The sequence below is a fragment of the Dromaius novaehollandiae genome, chromosome 6 (genome assembly GCF_036370855.1).
Source record: "Dromaius novaehollandiae isolate bDroNov1 chromosome 6, bDroNov1.hap1, whole genome shotgun sequence".
Lineage (NCBI taxonomy): Eukaryota > Metazoa > Chordata > Aves > Casuariiformes > Dromaiidae > Dromaius > Dromaius novaehollandiae.
Window position 1 is genome coordinate 23,932,074 of NC_088103.1, and position 21,205 is coordinate 23,953,278.

Here is a 21,205-nt window from a genome sequence, read left to right on the forward strand (position 1 = left end):
GTACTTGAAGATGGAGGCACACTTCTCACTACACTTTTTGGAGCAGTTGTTTGCTTTTACCCCTCACAACTTCATTTCCAATTTCCCTGTGTCAGCAAGAACACTTTGAGAGACAAAAAAAAAAAAAAAAAAAAAATTCAAGGAATCCTCTCTTCAGTGCAGCATGAGATGTTAATAAGAAAAACAGTCACTCCTGTTGTTTATTCCTCCTTTCACCACCGGTGAGTACAGCTAAAGAGTTTCGATATGCCCACGTAAACTCTAATCACAAAACAGATAACTCGCTGTGTAATCATCCTTTGAGGCTCCTCTTGCAATTAGTAAACCGAACAAGGGCTTGCACATCTGAAAACTTTTTCTGCACTTCAAAGGTCTCCTGGTTGAAGAAGAGATTTCCTTCCTTGCCTTGTGTCCTTAAAGCATCATAGTTACAACACTATTGGTGTATTAGAAACTAGATCTCTAGAAAGAGCACTTGAATCAAGTCTTTAGAACTTCAGGACAAGCCAAGGGTGGAAAGCTAAATGTTACATTTAATAACCAAGGGGGAAATAAAGATGAAACCAAAATCCATGTTCTCTGAACTCCAGGACAGAAACACCTACACATTGCTCCATCACTAAACTCAAATTCCTAAGACTCTAGTGTAATGATGTCACGTACACAAGTTCTGCCTAAGATTTTGTTGCAAACACAAACGAAATATGTGTAGTAAACTACAGAAAGCATCTGCTCTGAGGAAGTGTCAGAATTTCTCCAAACACAAGTCAAATACAGATCAGAAAGGAAAGGTGTGCTTTCCATATAACTCCATTGCTTCTCCCATCCAGTAACTGCGAAAGTCTTTTGCAGAGGGCTGTGCTGATGAAACTGGAGTATTTCATATTATGTTGACGTCTTATGAATGATACAGGCAAGCCAGATGAGATCTCTTTGTTTCCTCATAAGCTCCAAATCTCAAGAGCAAAGTTTTGATAAGCTCTTTTCTCAACTCTCACCCACTCTAATGTGATTGAGATCCAAAACTGTAATACGAACATTAGGCAGCCAATGCAGCACTCACAGCTTGACAAGCTCCTCTGGAAATTCAGGCAAGAAAATTCTTAATCCAATCTCACCCTTCCATTTCCCTCCCTAAAAAACAAATTCATTAAAAAAAAAAAAAAAAAAAAAAAAAGAGCAGCCGGGGCAAGCAACCCACAGCTGTTAGAAATCCTAAAACGAACAGCAGATTTTTGTAAAGCAAGACAGACAGTGCTACAAAACACTGTATTCATGCCAGCGCTGGCCAAGGTTTCATGACAAATTGGGCAGCTTGCATTCAGAATAACTCTACAGCTGATGAAGCAGAACAGCTTCAGGCTAGTCATTCTTCCTGCGCTGTTACTCCTCTCGCTTTCACTCCATGCAGAGAACATACCGCATAACCTGGATTGTGTATTCAGAGCACAGAGGTCAAACAGCTCCTGCCGATTTATAGGAAGGCTCGGTGCCACCAGTTATTCCCACTCTTGCCCCATGCAAGGTATTTTAAAGCCTTAGAATTCAAAACATTCTGCTGTACCTGATGACAAAAACTATGTTACAAAGACCATCAGGAACCAGATATTTTTTCTAAACACAGGAGACAGAACATAAACATAAATCAAAAGAGTCAGGCTGCATCACAGCTGAGCATCTATCAAGAAATACTGGTATGTTCAAATGCTGAAAAGAATCCTTACAAAACACCATGCAACTATTTACTGTCCTGCGCTCTACCACCAGTATCCATCCTTAAGAATTACAAGCAAAATTAACCTTTAAACCAGCTTCTCTAAATCCCAGTGCAGTATCACTTGTCCTGCAAACAAATGCACGGGCAAACACTGAGGTACTGCATTACTGAGCATATCAGAATGAGATCAAGCCAATTCTACTGGGCCATATGGGAAAGCCATTGTCTGAAAAGAATAATCAAGGATCTGATAGTTGTAAAAAGGCATTCCCACCTCAAGGGACAAAAACTCACAAAATTAAACATCTGTCAGCAAGCAAAATAAGATATTGTCTGTTAATATGACCAGCAGGAAATCGTTGGAGGTAGAAAAATCTGTTTCACAGACAGGAGTCAAAAGAGGTTAGATACCTATATGCTTTGGAAAAAAACTCACCATTTTAATGTCTAGTTTTGTTAAGTGTCTTCCCAAATCCAGCGCCAGGTCTAGTGCTTTCTGGGAGGTTACAAACCCACTCAGTGATGTCCCTCAGCTCCAGGCTCTGCCCCACAGCTCAGAGGTGCAGCGCAGCAGCCCCCGACAGCCCGCGCGGGCTTCCCAAGCCAGCAGCCCTCGGCCCGCCACGGGCTCTCCCCCACCCCAACAAGCACGTTTCCTCATGCTAAGAGCATCTGATCATTTCTCAGGATCCTGTGGTTGGAGGAAGTTCCTACCCTAATAAGAAATACATTTCCCTGCCATTTCCCCCTCCTCCCCTGTGGAGGGAACAAAGGGAGGAGATGCTGTGTGCAAGTCCCGAAAGGGAGCACTGAGGAATACACGTAACAAGCAAGCAGCTACTGAACATTTACAGAGAAGGAACTAATTACAAGCACATTATCATTTTCAGTGCACAAAAATAACAACAAAAAAGCCCTCAAAAACTGTGAGGCATTGATTCAATACACTCCATTGCATGAGTCTCTCAGTCAGATGCATAAGACCTCTCCAACAGCACAAGAATGAGGCAAAGTCAACCATCCTCTGAAAACACCTCCAGCACTCTGCAAATATTTGCTTTAAATAAAATAATTAGTCAATGAAATTTTCCAGAGGCAGTCCAGGTCATATACAATTAACTCACCTGTGTAAGATCACCTTCCCTTCAAGCCAAGCATGAAAGTTAGGTGCAGGTGTAAGTTACAAACATTTTCACCTGGCCCCTCTAGCTAGCTCTGCTAAACAAATTTACAGCTGCATTTCCCTTTTTCTCCCATCTCAGCATTTACTGACCTAAATATGAGGTAGCAAATGGAATCACATGTAATATGCAGCAGGAACTGTAAATGACTCCAGAGAATTATTAAAGGATGTCTTTTATAGACTTTACAAAGGTACTAGACTCTCAGGTGTTGTCACTTCATTGTTACAGCTGTTGGTTACCTTTTAACTCACCAGCAAGACTACCATGAAGTTTCCAAGTCAAATTGCTACCAATAGTTTTATTCATTAGCAATCAGTGCTTCATAAAAGCATGGAGCTTAAGCATTGAAGCCATCATCAAGCTATCTGATTAGCCTCTAACATGAACTAATGAGAATTCAAGTTTGTGCATGCTCTCTAGAGGATGAGACAGATGCAAATTTACAAATTAAGAATTCCAGTACAGTGTTTTTAATAAAGAAAAAAAGATTAAAGAGTAAGTTCTTGAGAATCATAATTTGTTAATACACAAAGTCAGGCAAATGTGAACATATACTGAAAACAGGAAAAACTGAAGTCCTACAAGCACGAGAAACAAGACACGGACACAGTCCATAAGGTCACACGCACCACTTCACATTCACAGGTTCAGCAAACTTTTCTGTACTTCAAGGAGGAATCTGGTTCTGTCACATACATTGACAAGATGCCAGTAATAATAGTTTAGCTACACGTAGGCATTGTTTTTATAAATATATCTTTAAAAAAAAAAAAAGATGGTAACTTGGCCACATTCACTTTAAGGCTGCCTCACTTTTCCCACTCTTCAGCTCTGGCTGGGGAGACGTGCTCAAAGCAGCATCTTTACAGATCTTAGGCCTAATGAATAGAAAAGCTGAAATTAACTTTTTCCAGTAGTTTATCTGGAGAGAGAAAAAAACAAACACAAAAGCCCCAAAGAACCATACTAATTTTGATTTTGAAAACTGGTATTTTCTTCTCAGAGCTCCACCAGTAAATTATTAATCTTTACCAGTATTTTTGAATGGCAAAGAACGATCACTGTCTATTTAAATATTTTACCTCTGTAAACAGAAGTAGAAGACAGAATTGGCAACCCACGTGCTTACCAGACCACTGTTTTATCAAGTCACCTCATAAGTGTCTCGACTCGCAAGGAAAAAGCACAGCTGGATGCCTTCCCATAAAGATTCTCATTACTTACAGACAGATTCTGGGTAAGATTTCTTTTATCACACCATTGATCTATATTTTTTTTAAGAGAAGTGGCCATCTTTCTCTACATCGTTTTTGGTCTCTGACCTCCCTCCTTTTCATTCTCTCCAGTCTCCTCTCCCCTTTTCTGCACTGCAGCATCCAACTTATCTCCCCGGGAGGGACAGGCTGTCTTCTGAGGACAGACCCGCACCCACCCCCCCATCTTATCCATTTATCCTTTCCCTTTCTTGTATATACCGATCCTTATCCTGTATCAAAAAGAAGCTTGAAAGCTCTACTATATACCTCACAGCCACAGAACTAAACCCAGTGGACAAAAGAAAGATATAAAAGACATTGAGACATCAAGAAATAACACACAGGTTCCCTACTTACAGCTGAACGAGGGATGCTAAGAATTTGTTTAAAGGCACTATCCCTGCACCCTTTTCAGGTTTCCTCTCTCCTGGGGAAAGAGAATGTCTTAACTTCAGAAATTTTTCAGTGCTGACCACACACCAGTACAGTTTCATACAAATACAGAAAAATCAGCACACAGATTTGACAACTGAATATATGCACATTAAGCATGTTTGACCATCTCCTAATTTATACTGTTAAATACTAACATTTTTCACTTTTTGTTGGAGCAATCTAGAAACACTAATAATGATGCATAATAGCAACAACATTTTATTAAAACTGCTTTTTGCAGCATCACTTTTTTCAATTTCTGCAGTTTCAGGTGATTTTAAGCAACAGGTGTATCACGGCCTGACAGAGTTCCTTTGTTTCATTCATTTCAAAAATATTAAGTTTCCAGCTGTATGGAGGCAAATAGAGATGAATTAAGCATAACGAAAACAGCAGAGCTTTCGTCAGCCTTGCCAACAACATTTAACGCACCGTCAAAAAATGAGGTCAGATAAGACAACAGTTTCAGGATTTTCTGTTAAAGATGCTGCACAACTATTAAGAGGCACAACATCCACAGCCTTGCCAGAATGTTATTGCTGTTCTGCAGATAAAGAAACAAAGAAGAAAGGAGGTATCCAAACCCACACAGGTTATAAGCAGAATGAGAACCTTCTGGCTGCTAAACCTAGTTATTGCCAAGGCTACACAACCTCGGAGGACGTAACTTAGAAAGGTGTGACATGGATTTTTAACATTACAAGTAACATTCTAAATATTTTGTATATTATGTATCATTACATTTTAATCTTAAAAAAAAATCTAGGCCTAATACTTCAGCTAGTTGATGTATGTGTTTTGAATTTTACTTTTGGAGGTACAGTAGGGAATCAAAGGAGGAGAAGGGAGGGAAGAGAGAGCAATACAGATAAAACACATTAAAATAAAGTTGAAAAATTTACTTCTAGCCATGACACTCTCATTACTGGATTTTAGACTTAAAATTAGATAGGTGAGAGAAATGAGTTGTCAGTCTAAACCAACCAATGACATCTTAGAGACATTCCTACACTTTAAGAACTAAGGAATAAATTGTTTTTGACTTTTTGGGTATGTTACTTAGAGATATGAAAACAAGAAGTATTATATCAAAATTAATTATGAATATTCTAAATAGCCAAACATTTACTCCAAGAGTTCACTAAAGTATGTAAAACATCTTCTGAAGCTGTCCATTCCTTTCTTCCTCTGGAACAAAGTAATGCATAATAACTGGGACAACGGACACTTAAGAGGAGATGGTTTCGGTTCCTGATTTAATAACCGGCCTGAGAGATCTTGGCCAAATCACTGGTGTCCATTTCGGTTCCCCCAAAGGTATACTTTTCTTTAGGGGGAGAGCAGGGAGGAGCAGAGAGGAGAGCTTTTTTTGTTTATTTGCTTGTTTTTTAAGAATACCCTATGACCCTTGCCACTCAATTCTCTCTTCTCTCTTTCTTTTACTCCTTATTTCTGGGTTTCGTATTCCTTGCTCTCAACATTTCATTCACTGTTTCATCCTTTCCTCGGCATACTAGTAAAAATGGTATTACTCAGCAGCCACGGACTATCAAGAACTTGACATGGATAAGGAACTGCTCTCCTATCCATAAGAGTAGTACCAATAATACATACACATTTCCTTCCAATTTCACCATAGTTATCCCAGCATTACAAAATAAGACACTGATTTGAGCAGGTACCACTTCAGAGAAAGGGGGAAAAAAAAAGGGGAAGAGGGGATACTAGTCACAAATCAACATCTGAGTTTTATTTCCAGGACTAGTATGAAGAAAAAATTTTACTTTCTGTATATTACATTAGAAAATACATTTTGATAAGTCTAATCAGTTCACTTTGTGCCTGCAGTTCTTTTCTCACTAAAGCTGCAATAAACATACACTGCATGAAAGGTGCTATTTTTCTGTACCTGAGTTATGCTATAGCTCTGCTGCTCTTCCTCAAACTGGAATTCCAAAGTTTTAAACTTGCATATTAAATTGCATTTAACTGATGGCTCTTCAAGCATACAGATCACACTGCTACATTTAGACTAGAGGCAGCACAAATCCAGAGCAAGGTACACATGAAACTGGTAATAGCTCAATTCAGTTTATGAGGCTACTAGGCCATCTCCACATATTGAACAAGCCTGTTTGGGTTCTTGACACTTTCAATCACATTTTGGACCTGAACAACTTGCCTAAAAATCTCTAATGGTCAAGCGATGAGTCAGAAAGCTTCACTCGTGTTATAGGACCTCAACTCTTCAAAAGCAGAGCCAGAAAATGCAGATTCTGACACAGAGTAATTTGCCTGGTGATGAAGACGCACTTCAAGGCTAACCAAGCCCTAATTTAAAAATCTTCCAGGGTTTTTGTCAGGGAAGGAATTACATCTTCTCCTACGTTTTCTAGAATTTATCAAATAAATAAATAAATAAATAAGCTCTTGTCTCTTTTGCTTTTGCCTTTTATCAGCAACACTCCAGAAGCAGCAGCAAGTTTTTTTCGGTTTTATTTCTCACTGCTATTTCGACGCGTGACCCCAGGCTTGCATTGGAGACATAGCTCCAGACACAAGACTCTCCGTAGTGGTGTAAGGTATACAAAATCAGTCTCTTGTTGCTCTTCCTGTTTAGAGCACAAATTATATATGAATTCAAACAGATTAACAAAGAAAATAACTTTTGCTTTTAGCATTCAAAGAAGCGACATAAGCAATAAAAGCATTTTTTAGCATTAAAAGAAAAGACTCTGTTTTAACCTGAGTTATCCTGAGGTAAAATACTCATTGAACAAAAGATATTGGTGTTTCATTACAGAATCACATTTGCCCAGATAACCACACACTTCACACCTGAAGTTCGGCTTCAGAGAAAAACTGAGGTGTCTTATCTTCACTTTGTTTTTTACCTCAGGACAGAACTAACTATCTACAGGTCAAAAAACAAATAGATAAAAATAAAACCCAGTTTTTAGCAATTAACAGCAGGTCAGAGAAAAAAAAAGAGGATAAAAAAGAGATAGGAAACAAAGGAAGAGCACAACTCAGAGCCTAGGATGAAACCTGGACCCTTATCCTTGTTTCGCTAGAGCTGAGCACACCACAGAGAAGGACAACCCCTACAGCCCCAGTAAGCCCGAGATTCACATACAGCATCTGCGATCTCTGATCATTCAGCAACACGAGGATCTCCTGAAGGTGAAAGGAAGGAGAAAACAAACACAAAAAGAAAAATCCAGGGAATCCAGGAAGCCCTCCCAGTAAAAAGATAAGACGTTAAGAAACAGAAAGAACGTGCAAGACTTCTGGTGGAGGAAGAGAAGCAAGAGGCTGGAAGACAACATTAGAATTAAAATTGAATTGGTCCTTTAAAATCTCAGTAGAAAAAAGAAAAAAAAAGAAAAACTCTTCTTGATAACTTCTTTATGTGGTCTCTTCCAAACCCACTCTTGGAGAAAGGAATACGCACATTCAACTATCTCAAAAAGGCACAGTAGAAAGCAAATGATGAGACAAATGTGAGAGCCGTTCATCTCCCCATTCATCAAAAGGATAGACTTATCACCACAATGTAAAGCAACCTTTTGTTTAGGGGAAACTTTTAGACATCTTCTGAAATCTCCATTCCATCTCTGAAGCAATGCATTTAATTATGCCAGTCTTGATAAATGACCACCTCTAGAGTTTGTCTGCAGTATCTTCAGCTCCAATGAACCTACAACACCCCTTTGTACCTTGTATTACAACACTGATACTCCAGTAAGTCACTCCTCGACTTGAACTTCTGTTGTTGCTATATAGAGGGCCAACAGCATCACCAACCACTATTATAATATACACTGGGTTATAGTACAAAAATAGCTGAAATCCCTTTACTAGGGCAAGAAAATGTAAAGACATTTATTTCCTGCTACCAGTTGAGCTTTCTCTTTCACATTACCACAAAGACCATTTCTCTTTGGACACCTCATCTCTGCTCATTTCATAAGCATATATAATATCTTCTCACTTGCATTTAGCTTCTTAATTCTATTGCTTCTGTAAAGAAAGTTATTAAGCAGCTATACATGACTTATGCTCAACAGTTATTGTTTTGGGGTTTTTAATGTTATTAGTGAATTTGGATATACTATAACAATTACAATTATATTTGAGCTAATGCAGATTTGCCATGTGTTGTATTACACTAAAAAAGATGCATTACATCAGTAGCTCCCAAAAGTATACGTTGATTACATAATCTCTCTCAATACCAGAGACACAAATAAAGTAGGAAAGAAAAAATCAATTCTAGCCTTATAATACACAGTAATTGTCAGTAACAAAACGCCTTCATTTTCAGCTTCATCAGGCTCAAAGAGAGGATACTTTGGATGACACCAACATTCTTCTCTGAGAAGAACAAGAGTCTGAAGACTAGAGTATAAATTTGAAAGACTATGCATTTCTGCTGCTGTCTTTCTGCAATTATTTTTTGCGCTAGAGTTGATTTTAATATATTAAGCAGTTACTGGCAATCCCGAGGAAGAAGCTTTGCTCTTCAAGCTGTTTATTCTTTGTCCTTATTAATTAATGAAAAACAGTCACTGTCACTTTACCACTGTAGATACTGTTCAGACTTCGATCAGGTTTTCTCTCTAAACTGATCATATCCTCGCCTCAGGCTTTAACTATTCTATGCCAAATACTCCATCTCCATAGCTTGTATTTTTTTGAGGTGCTGTGTCTCAAATTTTTGGAAGAAGCTTTGCACTTCACATTACCACCTTACAGAACTGTATCTTACAACATACAATTTTCAGCTAAAGGCTACCATAACCCATTTGTATCTGGATAATGAGAATGTTTTCTAGATCACTGCCTGCAATTCTTAGTTTAGTTTGAGGGGTTTTGCCACACACTTTGCAATGGTTCAAGCTTACAGTTGGGGTGGGTGGATGGGGGAGGGAGAGAGAACAAGCTTTTTCACTAGCTACCTATTGAAAATAGCTTTAACACGACTCATCAGCATGCTTCCAGTAGAAGTCGGTGTGAATGAATAAATAGAAACTGAGTAGAAAAAAATGTGAACACACTACTTAACAGTTATTTATGGCAACCTCTGAAGTTTTTCATAAATATTTGCTCTTGAGAAATTGTAAAATAGAAGGGACTAAGGGTGGGGAAAAGTTTCAGAACTTTCATGAAGAAACAAAGCCATAGTGGTGTTGGAGGGAGGATGAATGCACTTGAATGTTTACTCTGACTTTAAGACCTCTGTCACAAAAATCCTTACATGAAGATAATTGACAACAAAACCTTTGCAGAAACACCAGACTTTTTTCAACTGCCAATGCAAAATGCAAATATTTTATAAAGTGAAAAAGGAAGTCAGAGGACCATAATGGCTCTCATAATGGTTTCTGGGAAACAAAAAATGCACAGAAAACTGGAGAAAAGGCAAACAGGTGCAGTCATCGGTAGAAGAGTAATAAATTGGTGGAATGTAATTTGATACAGAAGAAGGTGAGTAGGAGCCACAAAACAATCTGGGGGACTGACTGGTTCTAAAAACACTGTAAAGACATTGTTCTTCAAAACATCTATTCATGTAACTTCAGTGATGAATTCACTATCTGCCTGTTCCTTATTTTCAGCTAGTACATTTGAAAGCTTCTAATCAATGATGTATATAGGCAATGGCCAAGTATCAGTTATAAGCATTATGTCATTCAAAATGAAGAAAAACCAAAGGGGAAAAGCAAGCGATCAAGGCTGTCTAAATTGAAAACAAGGTATTTCTAAAATAAAGGTTCAAAACTATTAAATACATTGGAAAGGACTGCTTTTCTTAAAGGCATCATTTAAGCTGATGTACGTGCTAAAGTTTCCTTGTGGATTTCAGTACAAATGAATCAGTGGAGATTGAGAGCCAACTCAAAAGCTAAGAGCATCCATACAGTGGACACAATGCATTCCTCCTTAACATTATTGATCCTACATCTAAAGAGAAAACTCCCTTCTAGAAGGAGTTCTATAAGGACTTTATCACAAGTTCAGGTAGCGAAAATTAAATCAGCAAAAAAAAACCAAACAATTACAATTCTAGGTTTCTGATACAACTACGCAGGATACTTGATTTTATAAATAAATCAGTTCCAAGGATCATATTAGAGAAGCTTAGACATTTTTCTCCACCTATCATCATCTTTCTATCAAGTTGATGGGGTGATTGACAGGCAAGTGAATAACTCAATTTTTCAGTTACGCTCAGTAGGGAATCCTATCTTTATTTGCAACAAGCTACCCCAAGCCTTATATTTAAATTTGCATCAAACACAACCATAATATTAAAAATTAACCATGAAGAAAATAAAAAGTTGTGAAAAGTAAGAAATCCAGTAGTAGTGGTGCGGTTTTCTTGTTTCTGTCTTGTTTTTTATTTTTATTTTTCATTAAGAAGGAGGAATCCCAAGCCAACAACACTTCTGACAATTCTCTTTGAACTAATTAATGAAGAACTGGACGCTGTCAAGGACAAATTCAAAACAAATGAAAAAGCTAGAAATCCTTTTTATTACATAACTTGTCTGACTGATCCCAAATCAAAGCACGGGCTGAGTGCCAAACTGGAGGAAAAGGCTAAGAGAACATACTTCCTTTTGTTTTCCTTTAGTGTTCAAAATTGAAGAAACCAGTGCCTAACCCAATTTTTGGCTTGCACAGGCAACTACACCACTACAACCACACCACAGACCACCGCAAAACAGTAAAACTGTGGAAATAAAAACACACAAGCTGAATTTAGAATTATCACAGTTTAGAAGACTCCTTACAACTGACCACCTAGCAAGTTATTAACAACTGTTTTTCTAACTACAAAGACACTGTCACCTACAGGTGTTGAAAATAGTTAAATCAGTACAGGTGTTCTGAAATCCAAAGCTATCCCAGAAGATGAAAGACCCCTAGTCAGGCCAGACACACTGGCAACAGGCTGTGTATATTAAAACACCTGTAAGTGTTCCATGCTGATAATATCATACATAACTTTGTATACTGGATAAATAATTATTTAGGAAGTGAATCCCTGCTCACACACTTCTCAAAATAACCCTGACCAGAGCCTGAGAATCACCAGCAAATGCCTGTAAAGCAGACGACAATATCCTTTTGGAATGTCTGCTTCGTTTTCTAAAATAAACACTTTCATATAAAGGACTTAGGTCTCTCTGCAAATAATACGTAAAAAATGTGAACCAAGTACAAAAACACAACCCTGCCTATGCAAGTTTGCAGAACCTGGAACAACCGCACCTTAATATGGTGTGAAAGACAACAAAGATTATGAATATGCACAATCTACTGAAGTGATTTTTCTGTTAATGCAACAAGTGGATGACAGTAGAGAGAGCAATCACTGCTTGCTTTCAATCTAGTCAAGAAAGCTAAAGGAACTAGAGCAGGACCCAGCAAAACATATAATCATACACTAAACCAATGAAGAACGATCAGCAAAAAGCATCAAGTTGAACACAACCACCTTTTCAAACATGAACGTGACCTGCAGATCTCGCGCATACCAGTTTCAAACACCTCTGCTGAACTAGTGATGTCTCCTTTCCACAGCAGTGTTTTTAATACTTCAGCTCCCTTCCAGGGAGTTAGTGTATGCAACGAAACCTAAAGCAAAACACATCGTTTATATGCCTGCCCTGCACCCAATCCTTCTTTCTGCATCTCAGGATTCATAGCTTTAAAATGCACAGTATCAACACTGTTCACCTTCTTTACACCATTAGAATGTTCCATACTAAAACCAATGTGTTCTGGCAGCAGGATATTAAAACAGCCATCTAACTTGGACATTTATTCAGCGCTTTCCTCTCTCTCCTTCTTTTTTTTTGTTTTTTTAAAATTTTCATCCTATCCTCACTCTAGTAGTGACTAGCCCGAGATACAGGAGGTTATATATCCTGGACTACAACCAGCTCTCAAATTTGTTAATAATTAAAAATTTAATCTGTTCTGGAAAGCCAATGGTTAATGCAAAAGTACTTTCTGGTCCTAATCTAGTGACAAATGAGTATCTGTCTATATCATAACACTGTCAGATTTCAGCACAATTCATTATAAATTGCATTGTCTGTTCTTATAAGGCAACATTCAGAAGAGAATGAGGTTTTGTAGTTCCAGATAGGAAGATATTAACACAGCAGCTGATGGTCATGAAGGTCAGCAGTAACAGGAAAAGTACAGACACTGGACTGAAAGAAAAGAAAGGAGATATAAGCAGCAGGGAAAAGGGCTTGTGTCATTTCTGCTAACTATATGCCTAGGTCTGCACAGTGTAAACTCCACCTGAATTCTAGGGTCAAGATGCATTGGGACAAAAGAGAAATTGCACTTAAATTAAAAGAACAAAGAAAAAAGATTTAGCAGCCATATAATAGATATAAATAGCTTCTGAATAGCTAGTACTGTATGATTTTCTGTCTGCTATCAGAAAGAAATGACTGTCAGGAAAAAGGAAATAAAACAACTCTTAGGGAGCAGACACACTGTAGCTTGGTCACTTCTTAAGGCCTCCTTGCTCTACTACTTCAAGAGAAAGTTCATTATTTTAAGAGAAAAAAATAGAAATGTAAAGAAACAAACAAGGAAAATAGACTGCTCTATACAAACGAGGCTTGCGTGCCTCTCCATGAGTAGTACTACAGTAGTTGTAAAAACCTCTGTGCAACCTTGCTGTAATTCAACCAATGCAACTGGGAACCTATGTATAATTGTTCCCAAGTTTACAGCTTCTTTATAGAAAATTGTTTTCAGATTTTCAACAACAAGCTCAGAAAACATACTCAGACAGGAAGCACTACAATACTACAGAAAACGTGCAGAGGACAACTTCTCCAAAACACAACTTTTTATTAAATTCTCTGGTACATTTCTCAGTCTCCACCTTTATTTAACAATTATCTTCTCAGTGCATCTGACTTCTGTGTGCACCTTTGACTTGTCCTCTGTAAATCTCTACACCCACCGACCCCCGGCCCCCGAACCGTCCTACACAGCAAGAACTAGGTGACCTCACCTTTCATTTTGACAGTGGGAGAGTTGGGTCCAGCTGATTGCTTCCTCCATCCTCTCCAGTTTTGGCAAAGGCTCTCTGCCTCAGAGATGAAAGAACAAAGAGAGTCTTCTTCAAAGCGATCAGAGTCTTCAAATGAAAACCTCTCCCCGTCCTCCCACTCTGCAAACATGAGTTCCATCACATCCAACAGACAAGGAGGGGAAAAAAAATCCAAAAACCAGAACTGCTCACTGTAACAGGTGGATGGACTTGAGGACTCCTGTAACACTTAAAATTCCAGCTCCATTCGCATCCCTGCACTACAACGCCAGGAAAAACAACGCAGTTGCTGTCTGAAGTGGGAGAAGCAGGAAACCAACACGAAAACAAGGGAAGTGTGTAAAAATCCCAGAAGTTATTTAAAAAGTTCTTTAAAAAAAACGCTTATGTCCACCAAGCGTGCCGGAGCGCCGGGGCTCGCTCAGTCCGTGGGGCGCCGCTCCCAGCCGAGGCAGGTGCGTGTCCGCCGCGAGCGCCCGGGCTTCCAGCGCAGCCCGCGCGGGGCGAGGCGGCGCCGGGGCACGGCGGCCGGTCCCCGCCGCTCACGCCGGTGCCAGGCGCCGCCGGGTGGCCCCGCCAGCAGGGAGCGGCGGGGGAGCTCGCACAAACGGCCCCGGCGCGGCGAGCCCGCGCACCGCCCGCACCGCCGGGCTGCGGCGGCGGCTCCTCAGCGGCGCCGGGGGGCCGCGGGCCGCGGCTCCGGCTCCATGGGGGACGAGGGGGCGGCGGGGGGAGGGGGCGGCTCCGGCCGCCGGCAGGCGCAGACGGGGGGCGGCCGCCGCCTCTCCCCTGGCAGCTGGGACCCCGCGGCTCTAGGTGCCCATGGCCCGCGGCGCCCGCGCGCGGACGCCCCCGTGCCCGGCCCGGTGGCGGCTCGCTGTCCCGGCGCGGCGGCGGCGCCCCTGCCCGGCGCGGGCACTAAGATGGCTCTGCGCCTCCCAGCTTCACCTGCGCTCCCCCTCCCCGCCAGCTGAGACCCGCTTCCGTCCGCGCCGCTTCCGGCTTCCGCCGCCCAACGGCCGCCGTGGACTGCACCTCCCAGCGAGCCGCGCGCCGCCGCGCACCTCCCCCCTCCGTGGGGGGGGGGGGAGGAGGGGAGACGCGCCTGGCATGCCGGGATGGGCGAGCGCCGGCTGGCCGCCAGGGACAAGCTCCGCGCCGCGGGGCATGCCGGGGCCTGCAGCCGCGCGTTGCATGCCGGGACGTGTAGTCCCGCCGCGTCCCGGGCCCGGGCCGCCGGCAGAGGCTGCGGGAGGGACGTGCGTCCTGCCCCAGGGCCGGGCAGCGGGGCGGCGGCGGCTGCAGCCCTCCCCTGCGGCCTAGCTGGGTGGGGAGGGGCAGCGACAGCAGCAGCACCGGCTGGTGCAGGAGAGTCAGTTTAATAACACATTTTTCTTTCCTCCCCTCCAGCAGTCTCACAGAGCCGCTGGGGCCACGCGGAAATGGCCCAGATTCTTCCTGCGCGTCGGAAGGCAGTGGCTGAGCTGTTCTGTCTGCACACACCGCCGACGGCGGGAGAAGCGCTCCCTTCGTGCTGAACGCAGGGCTAGACCCCCACCCTGCCCCTCAAAGACGTTGCATAACATAGAGATAACTCAGCTATGCTCTTCTGACTGGAGAAGAAAAGCACAGAAATTCACTATAGCATTTTCAATTAAAAAAAAAAAAGACAGGAAAAAAGATTGTGCTCTTTTCTCAAAGTGAATAAAACATGAGGGAATACCTCTCTGAATTATATAGTGAGAAGTAGTAGAAGGAGCCTTATTCAAAAGCACCACTCAAGCTGCAGTGCTCTCTTCCCTTAGGCCAAAAAAGCACCCTTCTCTCCGGAGCAGCCTGGAGGAAAGGAGGTGTCGGGGGCTGGGGAATTCTAGGCAGCTCTAAAATTAAAAAGGAGAAACTAACTCACATTGCAGCTACACAAGGAGATAACTGTGATGAATCAAGCGATGTTGTTCCACTCAGCACACTGGACCTCCATCTATTTAAAGACAAAAAGATTCAAATAAAAGCCCTGCTTTTCTGTAAGGAAACGTATAAATAAAGCAAAATACTAGTAAGGCTATAACAACAGTTATAGCCCTAAGGAACTCTTTTCATATTATACTCACACTTAAAGCAGAAGTTTTTCATTTGTGCATTTGTTTCTAAAATTCTGCTCTATTTGGGGGACCTATTTAATTATTTCATTATTAGAGAAGACTTGTAAAATAACTAATAAGTTTCCTCTTCAGGTTCAAACTTAATTTTGTCTTAACAGCCATAGACTGGAACTACATCTGCCTTCCCATATTTGTAAGGAGAAAAAAAAAAACAGCAAGTGACAGAAAAAAAGAAGAGCTAGAGAATAAAGAATTAAGTACTGAGAAATGGATCCTAGAGCTGAGGAGAAACTGAACTACCATGTCCCTCATCTTAATTCACTATAGTCCTTGATAAAAAAAAGAATCTGTATTAATTGATGGGTCCTCACAGCAGGCCTTAAGAGATGCCTCTTGGACCTCAAGGGTCCGCTTCTTTGTCTTTTTGTTATATATATAATGCTTTACCAGCATAATATTTAATACATTGAACACAGAAAGATGCATTAATATGATGTCCGTCAGCTGTAAGATGTATACTTACCTGTATAAATGCCAGCGCCTAGCATGGTAATGTAGCTCCCTGGAGAGGCCAGTATCCTGATTAAAGCAAGGCAGTAGCTTTCCTACCAGTAAAGAAAAAGGGAGCAGTCCACAGCCTCTTAATCCTCAAAAGTCTTTCTCCAAAACTTCATCTAACTTAATGTGTTGTTTGCCCAAAGCTACTGTTCTAAAAATACTTACACAATTCCTTTAAGGGATCCTCTTGAGGAGCTATCTGAGGTGGTAAGCAGATATATGGGGAAGAGTATTCACTTACTGTCTTTTTTACATAAATCATTATTTAGCTAAATACACTCTCATAACATCAATATGCTTTTTTTGTCATAAATTTTATGAAAAAGCTACCCATGTATACACTTTCACTTCACAAGAAGAGCTCATTTATACTCATGCATACACCCATAGGACAAGGATTGACATCTGAAGGGTGATGTTATCCTTAATAGTTTGTTGCACAAGAATGTATGTATTAAAGCCTATTAAAGCAATTCAGGATCTCTGAAATACAGACACACTGTGAAAAAAATTGCCGAGGATCTGCTTTTCAGCTAGTGAGAAATACTATTAATTAACAATAGCTGTTGCAATTACCCTTTGAGCTAATAACACACAGTCAGACAATTAGGTAATTACTGTGCTCAGTCACTTTTTACAGTGTGTAGGGGCAAGCAAGGAATGCTTTTTAAGACAATCTGGGCATTTAGAGCTTCAAGTAGTTTAAAATGCTTTGACCTTAGTTCTACAAAGTCAAAATGCCTCAACCTTCATTCCACAAACCTAAGAGATCTGATTATAGGGTACTGAATATTCTGTAAAACACCATAGCAATAGGTCAAATGCTGAGCTGGTGCAAAGTGACTCTATCGGCACAAAGTTCTCCACAGAGTCCCAAAGGGGTGCCTTCATCAAAGTAATTCTAGCTGGAACCACGTCATCCACCACGCTGAGGTCCTTCACTGTCTAGCCCATGGACTCTTCTTGCCCTGTGTTCACTCTCAGTGATCTGAGGTTAGGGGCCCTGAATATCACTTCTCTTTTTAAGTAGATTCAGTTCTAGTATGTTCTCACTTAACGATTTTCCAGACTTAGGTCTTTGTTAACCTCCTACTGAATGATTTCAACTAAGACAATCTCAGAATGCCATATAAGACCTAACCATTACAAATAACAGTTTTGAACTGCTGATAAATCAGAATCTGGCCCAAAGTCATAGCCAGGGGCAAAGTCAGTAGGCTGCAACACAGACTGCAAACTTGATGATTTTCCTCATCCTCCTGATGTTTTTCCTCAGGCAGCCCACCACAATCTTACCAGGCAGAAGTACTGGAGCTGTTTGGTTTTGGGAGCAGGGAATTGCCATGCCTGGGCCCATCTGAGAATTTGAGGAATGACAGAGCCCACCACAAAACCTCTGCTCATATACCCATGTGGGTACCTCAGGACCTGAGCCAGGGCAGAGTAAAGGGTCTGAGCTGGTCTCACAAGAAGGTTGTCAGCAGTGAATGCCCCTTGTCAGCAGGGTATCTGCTCCATGGTATAAGGAGAATCATCACTACTTAAACTAAGATGCAGAAATAATTCCCAAATTCAACAGGGATCCTCCAGGGGAGCATTTGAGACTCCCCAAGTTCAAGGAAAACTTGCATCTTCCAATGGAAAGAAGGAAGACAAGAACACCATGGGGGAAGAGACTACAGGGGAGCAGGATGAGGCTTCCAAGACCAAGCAGCTGAATCTGATGCTCCAAAAAGTTGCACAGCCCCTAGAGCCTGTGGGGACTGCCACTGCTCCAGATGAGGAAGCTCTGCCAAGCAGGCTCTTCCTTGGTTTGGGATGGTATTTTGTTCCTGGGCATTCAGCCAAGTGCCGGGCTCTCAGCCAAGAAGCAGCTACGGCACCGCTTCTGCCCGAGTGCATACTTGTACTGCATGCCACGCTCCCAGCCCCATACCACAGCCACGACTCCCCAGCCTACCCACCATGGCTGGTTGTGCTCACCACACTCCACCCACCCTTAGTCTGGCATACAGCACTACCCTAGCCTGGGTATTTTGTCCTCTCATACACCTTCTTCTGAATTTCTGTGTTTGATGCAACCAGTGACAACTCTGAACCAAACAGACACATGCACAGAAAGACAAAGCAGCAGAGTTTCTACTGCATGCACAAAATTTCATAAACAAAGCGAGACCCATTTACCACAGGCTTGCTGCCTGCTCCTCAGCACAGGATGCAGAGAGAAAACAGAGAGGTGAAAATAGCTTTACACATTTTCACCATGTTAATGGCTGGTGAGTGTCAGGATGCAAGTGACATCCGGTGGCATTGGCTTGGTGCTTCTCCCAAGACGGTGGCTAAGGCTGGTAACAGGCTGTTAGTTCAAGCAATCTACCACACACATCCCCACAACGCAACAAGGTCAACACTACATAGTTCGCTCAGCAGAGTGCAATGCAAGCCCAGTACAAGGCAATATCTCATAACGCACAGCAGCAAATTCTGTCTCGTCTTCTGGCTAATCTGGCAGAAAAGCTATCCTGCGTTGATGCCCAACTGGATCAAATGTGTATTGCCAGATGAACTGCTAGGGCACAGCGGCAGCAGTAATTAGAGACTCCTATGCTTTACTAGTAACAGGAAATCTTACAGTCTGCAGCAATAGCAATCTGGGTCATGGGCTGTAATGTGCTGCAAAGAATCCTTGCTATATCACAAAGCAGAAATATATGAAGGTATTGCAAAACTTTATGGAATGCTGCATGAAAGAAGGGTTTCATCTGAGGGAAAAATGGTTCCCTCGTGGGGATGGCTTAGGAGATTGCGGTAGTCTAAAAAAAAATATATATATATATATATATCTAAAAATACAGCTGAAATTTTGAGGTGTGTTTTGATGAGAAAAGGGAGATATGAAGAAAGAGCAAAACAATGTCTACCTGTGGAATGGAGAGAAAACTAAGGGTGAGATTTAGCACTCTGACATAACCTGAATGTTTTAATACTTGAAATAGCATAAATAAGGCAACAAGATACAGTCATGGCTTAAGCCTGGTAGGACTCACGGATATCTTGTCAACATCGTATGTAACACATCATTGTTAGCTTTTACCAGAATACAGTGCAGAATATACATAACACCAAGAAAAGGCTGAGAAGAAGAGAAACAGTAGGAACATTTGCTAATGTGACATGCTAAAAATTATGTGTACCTCAGCACATTATGTTTAATTGTATTAGAGTAATTCCCATTCACATTCTTTCTCCTTCCAGCTTTGGGATATTACAAGTTGTAGAAATTTCCATCAAAATCCTGCTTTCACTTTTGCAAACATTACAGCCTGAAAGCATGGAAGAGGTGAAGAAAGTAATGAGGCACACAATGCTGGGTGAAAAGTTGCACTTCTATTTTAAAATGAATTTCAAGAGACTGAATGTGTCTTCTGGCTTGCGCAAACTAGATCTGGGTGTGTTCTTCCTCTGGTTAACATGAGGGAGTGCAGGTGTGATTATTAACTTCTTGTCCTGAAGGCTATGGGGCCTGGAAACGCACAGAAGTTCATAAACTCTCATCTGTGCTCTTTCCAGCTATCTTATTGTATGAGACAGGCATGTATTTTCCCTTGTGGATCTCCTGATAGACAGAAACTGTAGTCATTGCTGAGGAGGCCATGAAAAATAATATCTGACAGATTCAGCATTCCTCTGCTAGCAAGAAGGAAGTTCAATAAGAAATGCTGCAGAGATGTCAAGGTTGCCACTAAGAGGGTTTCTCCCTTCCAGTGTATATATATAGATAGCACTCTTATTTAAGAGGAAGGCAATTACTGTTCAAAATTCCTGTGCCTCCATTATACTCAATTTTGAATGCAGTGTTTCATATTAGAGACATAAACACTCACACCTACCCTGAAGCAAAATTGCAATATTTGCATTTGTTTCCTGTCTTAAGTTCTCACCAGGGACTATTAAAAAAAGGAAAGAAAAAAACACCAAAGAGAGTCTGTGCTGCACCCCAGAAGCATCTGCTTTTCACTGATGAGTCCTGTGGTACTCCACAAGTCACATCCAGTGTGTTTTTATTTTTGATCACATGGAAAGCAAGACATACCCTTGCTAAAACCTTGAGAGTCTAACACAGACTCAATAACAAAAGAAAGCACTCTTGAGATTTTATCACTGCTGATGCAATGGGACCCAGCTGTTCAGCCACATTCTGACAATGCAAGATTTTATTGTCTTTTCACATGCAATACTGCACCCAGAAATGACAAGCAAAGGCAAATTGTTTATATCATGCATATGGCTTTGTGTCCAAGTGAAGCATTGGACATGCAGAAGAATAGCTTCTCATGCTCTGGCACTATGACACTATGATAAACTGCAGATTAACTTTTTTATCTTAAGTTCCTGTTCCCTGGGAAGTGACAATGGTCAGACAGTAGTCTGTTTTCCAAAATCAGCTCTGCCAGCAGATCAGCTTCACAATATACTGATCACTATTAATAACAGATATTAAATGTCTCTATAAAAATCACAATCAACTATCCCATTACTATTTATTTCAAAACACTGGGATTGTAAAATAGATAGAGCAAATACTATTTTAGCACAAAAGAAGGGAAAACACACAGTTAGCTAGTTTCCAGTTGTTCTGCTTCTAACCAGACAAGTGCCTGTGCAAGACACACAAAGCTTTCCCAGACACTGAATATTGGGAAGCTGAAAGCAAAGCTATTCTGAGGAATGACAAACTCTGGAGCAGAAAACAAGCTTCCTCGACTTGGATTTAGCAGTTTCCAATCTTTGGCTAATCCTTTCCCCAAGAGATTTTGAACTGATGGTGTAAAAGGTTCATTCTTTGGAATCTTATATAA

The 21,205-nt window shown here is 41.2% G+C and overlaps 1 protein-coding gene across 3 annotated transcripts in view; it reads right to left on the minus strand.

Annotated features, from left to right (window-relative positions):
- Positions 1-14,711, minus strand: part of ZSWIM8 (zinc finger SWIM-type containing 8) — a 64,218-nt gene extending 49,507 nt beyond the window's left edge. For all 3 annotated transcript variants that reach the window (XM_064513865.1, XM_064513864.1, XM_026094917.2), the window contains exon 1: positions 13,648-14,711. In XM_064513865.1, the coding sequence (XP_064369935.1) occupies positions 13,648-13,825 (178 nt within the window). In that variant the 5' untranslated portion in view covers positions 13,826-14,711. The remainder of the gene's footprint in view (positions 1-13,647) is intronic.
- Between the last annotated feature and the right edge of the window lie 6,494 nt (positions 14,712-21,205).